The 2,769-nt window shown below is 40.5% G+C and overlaps 1 protein-coding gene across 1 annotated transcript; it reads left to right on the forward strand.

Annotated features, from left to right (window-relative positions):
* The first annotated feature begins 557 nt into the window (after positions 1 to 557).
* LOC112589490 (uncharacterized) lies at positions 558 to 1,358 on the forward strand. The gene is made up of 2 exons (XM_025303014.1): positions 558 to 1,061; positions 1,149 to 1,358. The coding sequence occupies exons 1-2, from the start codon at positions 558 to 560 to the stop codon at positions 1,356 to 1,358; spliced, it is 714 nt and encodes a 237-aa protein (XP_025158799.1).
* Positions 1,359 to 2,769: the final 1,411 nt, after the last annotated feature.

Genomic DNA, 2,769 nt, shown 5'->3' on the forward strand with positions numbered 1-2,769 from the left:
ATTTTTCTTCCAAGAACTTGTTAATAACTTGTAAAGAACTTGTAATAACGAGAACTAGCTATGCTGCAAGTAGGAGCAACGAAGCTTGAATGCTTCGCCAGTCTCAACACCGTATGTCTTTCCCCGTAGAGAATAGAGAAAGTAGTGGGGATGGTGATGCGCAGACGTAAAAGGTCTACAACTACTTATCTTTTTCAAAATGATAAGATATAGTTTTTATATTTACTTAGAATGGAGATAGACTACCGTATCAATACCATAATTTTAGACTGGACACGCTCAGAGATAAAGAAATCAGGGGAAATTTAAAAGTAGAATATTACAGTTAAATTGACATATAGTATCAACATAGCGAGAGACGGATCATCACAAGCTGCAATGGCGAAGCAATCATCAAAATTTAACAAAAAGAAGAAAAGTTCAGAGAAGCTGCTCGGTAACGAAAAGCATCGGTTGGTGGAGGAGTTGCACGCTCCAGCGAGAAGATATTTTGTAGACCCCGTAGACGCGTCATAGTGCGCGGATACGATGATCTTTGGCAAGCTGACTTGGTAGAGATGCGTCCTTACTCGCAATTCAATAGAGGCTACCACTATATACTCACTATTATCGATGTGTTGAGCAAATATGCTGTACCGATGAAGAGCAAGAGCGGTAAAGAAGCAGTGGCAGTGTTCGCCAGGATATTTCAAGAATCTGGAAGATGTCCGAAAAATTTGCAAACGGACCAGGGAAAAGAATTTTATAATGCGGATCTGCAGAAACTCCTTAAAAAACACGGTATTAATCATTATTCTACGTACTCGGTAATGAAGGCATCTGTTGTGGAACGATTCAATCTCACGTTAAAGAACGACATGTGGAAAGTGTTTACGTTGAATGGAACATACAAATGGATCGACTCGTTACCACACCTTATCATGGAGTACAACACACGGAAACATCGAACTATCGGCATGCGTCCTATCGATGTGACACCCGAAATCGCTGATAAGCTCCTACACACAGTCTACAACAACGTAAAGATCGCTGCGCCTGTGAGATTCAAAGTGGGTGATCTGGTACGCGTGAGCAAATTCAAAACCATCTTTGAAAAAGGCTATACACCGAATTGGACAACCGCAGTGTTTAAAATCGTCAAAGTGCAGACAACTAAACCAGCGATCTATCTGCTCGAGGATTCTCGCGGAAAGTCTATTGCCGGAGGATTTTACGAATACGAACTGCATCGCGCTGCTAATCTTGACGTTTATCTCGTGGAAAAGGTATTGCGAAAAAGCGGCGACAAGGTTTTAGTGAAATGGTTGGAATTTGATAATTCGCACAACTCTTGGATACACAAAGAAAATGTATTGTAACCAATTCTTTGTTATAAACACTTTTTTATTACAATATCCTATTATAAACAGCTTGTAATAAACCATCTTTTATTATAGTTAACAATATTTCTTACAAACAAATATACGTACAATGATCGCTTTTCATTTCACAATGTACATGTATGCACAATGATCGCTTTTTAGTTTACAATTGTATCCTGTAATGTCCCCATGGTAAAATGTCTGTTGAGTTCGGTACGATATACCGCTTGTCATCATACGGACTCAGAGCAGTTTTCAGTTCGGACACGGTGTAGACTTTGTACATTTTGGATCGTATGCATGACTGACGACGTTGCTTTTCGACCTCATCTCTCAGACACTGCATATAATCATCAAACGTTATAGTTCGCGCTACGACATTGATCTTCACACCTTTCGCCTTCTTCGTATCATTTTTGCTGTCTACCTTTAGCATGTACATCTTTGCTCTGAGCCCGACGAATTCCGTCATAATCGCTCCGTTATTTTCATCTTTCATCAGACCTGGTACCTTTTTGTTGACAAGCGGTATACCGTACGCATTATCAGCGGGATAATCACTCGTATCAAACTTAGAAATATCACGTTTCATGTGCTCGAAAATATCATCGCATTGGATATGGTAGATTAAACTGTCAGTATCGGTGTACATTACTTTACATCTGTTCTGATACAGAGGAGACATGTACTCGTGATGAAATTCGTACAAGTAGATCTTGGATATGTCAAGGATACACATACCCACATAGATCGGCTTGTTGAATTTCACCTCAAGTTTACGTAGCTCAACGGCGATTAAATTTTCCGAAAAGACACTTCTGCTATGAAAATTTGGTCTCGCAATCATTGCCTCAGCACCGTATCGTCCATCCCATTTTGTCAATAGTTTTATGTCTACGTGATTGCGAACGTTTTCCATAGTTTTACCGAACACCGCGTTGTTCATCAATTTGTACAAATTTTTCTCGAAATCGTTTGTCGCGCGTGTTCTAAACTGCGTATTAAGTTCGATATAATCGCGGAGCCATGGAGATTGAGCAAATTTGAGTATGCGGTGTATTTTTCCAATACGAAGACCGTGACACGTGCACTGCTGCAGGTTGCGATAATGAATCACATAACGCTGCTTATCGCATAAGGTTGCGAGAAGCTTGTCCTGCTTTTTGTTTGGCGGTTTGCCCCGCGTCGGACAGAACGGTAAGTCAGTGTGCGCGTCGTGCAGATGTTGCGGATACTCTAAGTCAACCTCCAGAATGTAACCTATAGGTGAATCTAGTGCGATTGATGATACGTCGAAATTCGATACATCATCGACCCATCGAAATTCGGCGTATAGCAACTGTTGACACATTGCCCAACCATACAAGTTATTTACATCGAAGTACATCAAAAATGATGATGGTTGCAA

Source organism: Harpegnathos saltator, unplaced genomic scaffold, assembly GCF_003227715.2.
Source record: "Harpegnathos saltator strain DR-91 unplaced genomic scaffold, Hsal_v8.6 scaffold523, whole genome shotgun sequence".
NCBI lineage: Eukaryota > Metazoa > Arthropoda > Insecta > Hymenoptera > Formicidae > Harpegnathos > Harpegnathos saltator.

What these genes read in the sequence shown, in the direction of transcription:
- LOC112589490 (XM_025303014.1), top strand. Translation starts at nt 558, where the DNA reads ATGCGTCCTTACTCGCAATTCAATAGAGGCTACCACTATATACTCACT. An exon ending in GATTCAAAGTGGGTGATCTG is followed by an intron (nt 1,062 to 1,148) that starts GTACGCGTGAGC and finishes GTCAAAGTGCAG; the next exon opens with ACAACTAAACCAGCGATCTA.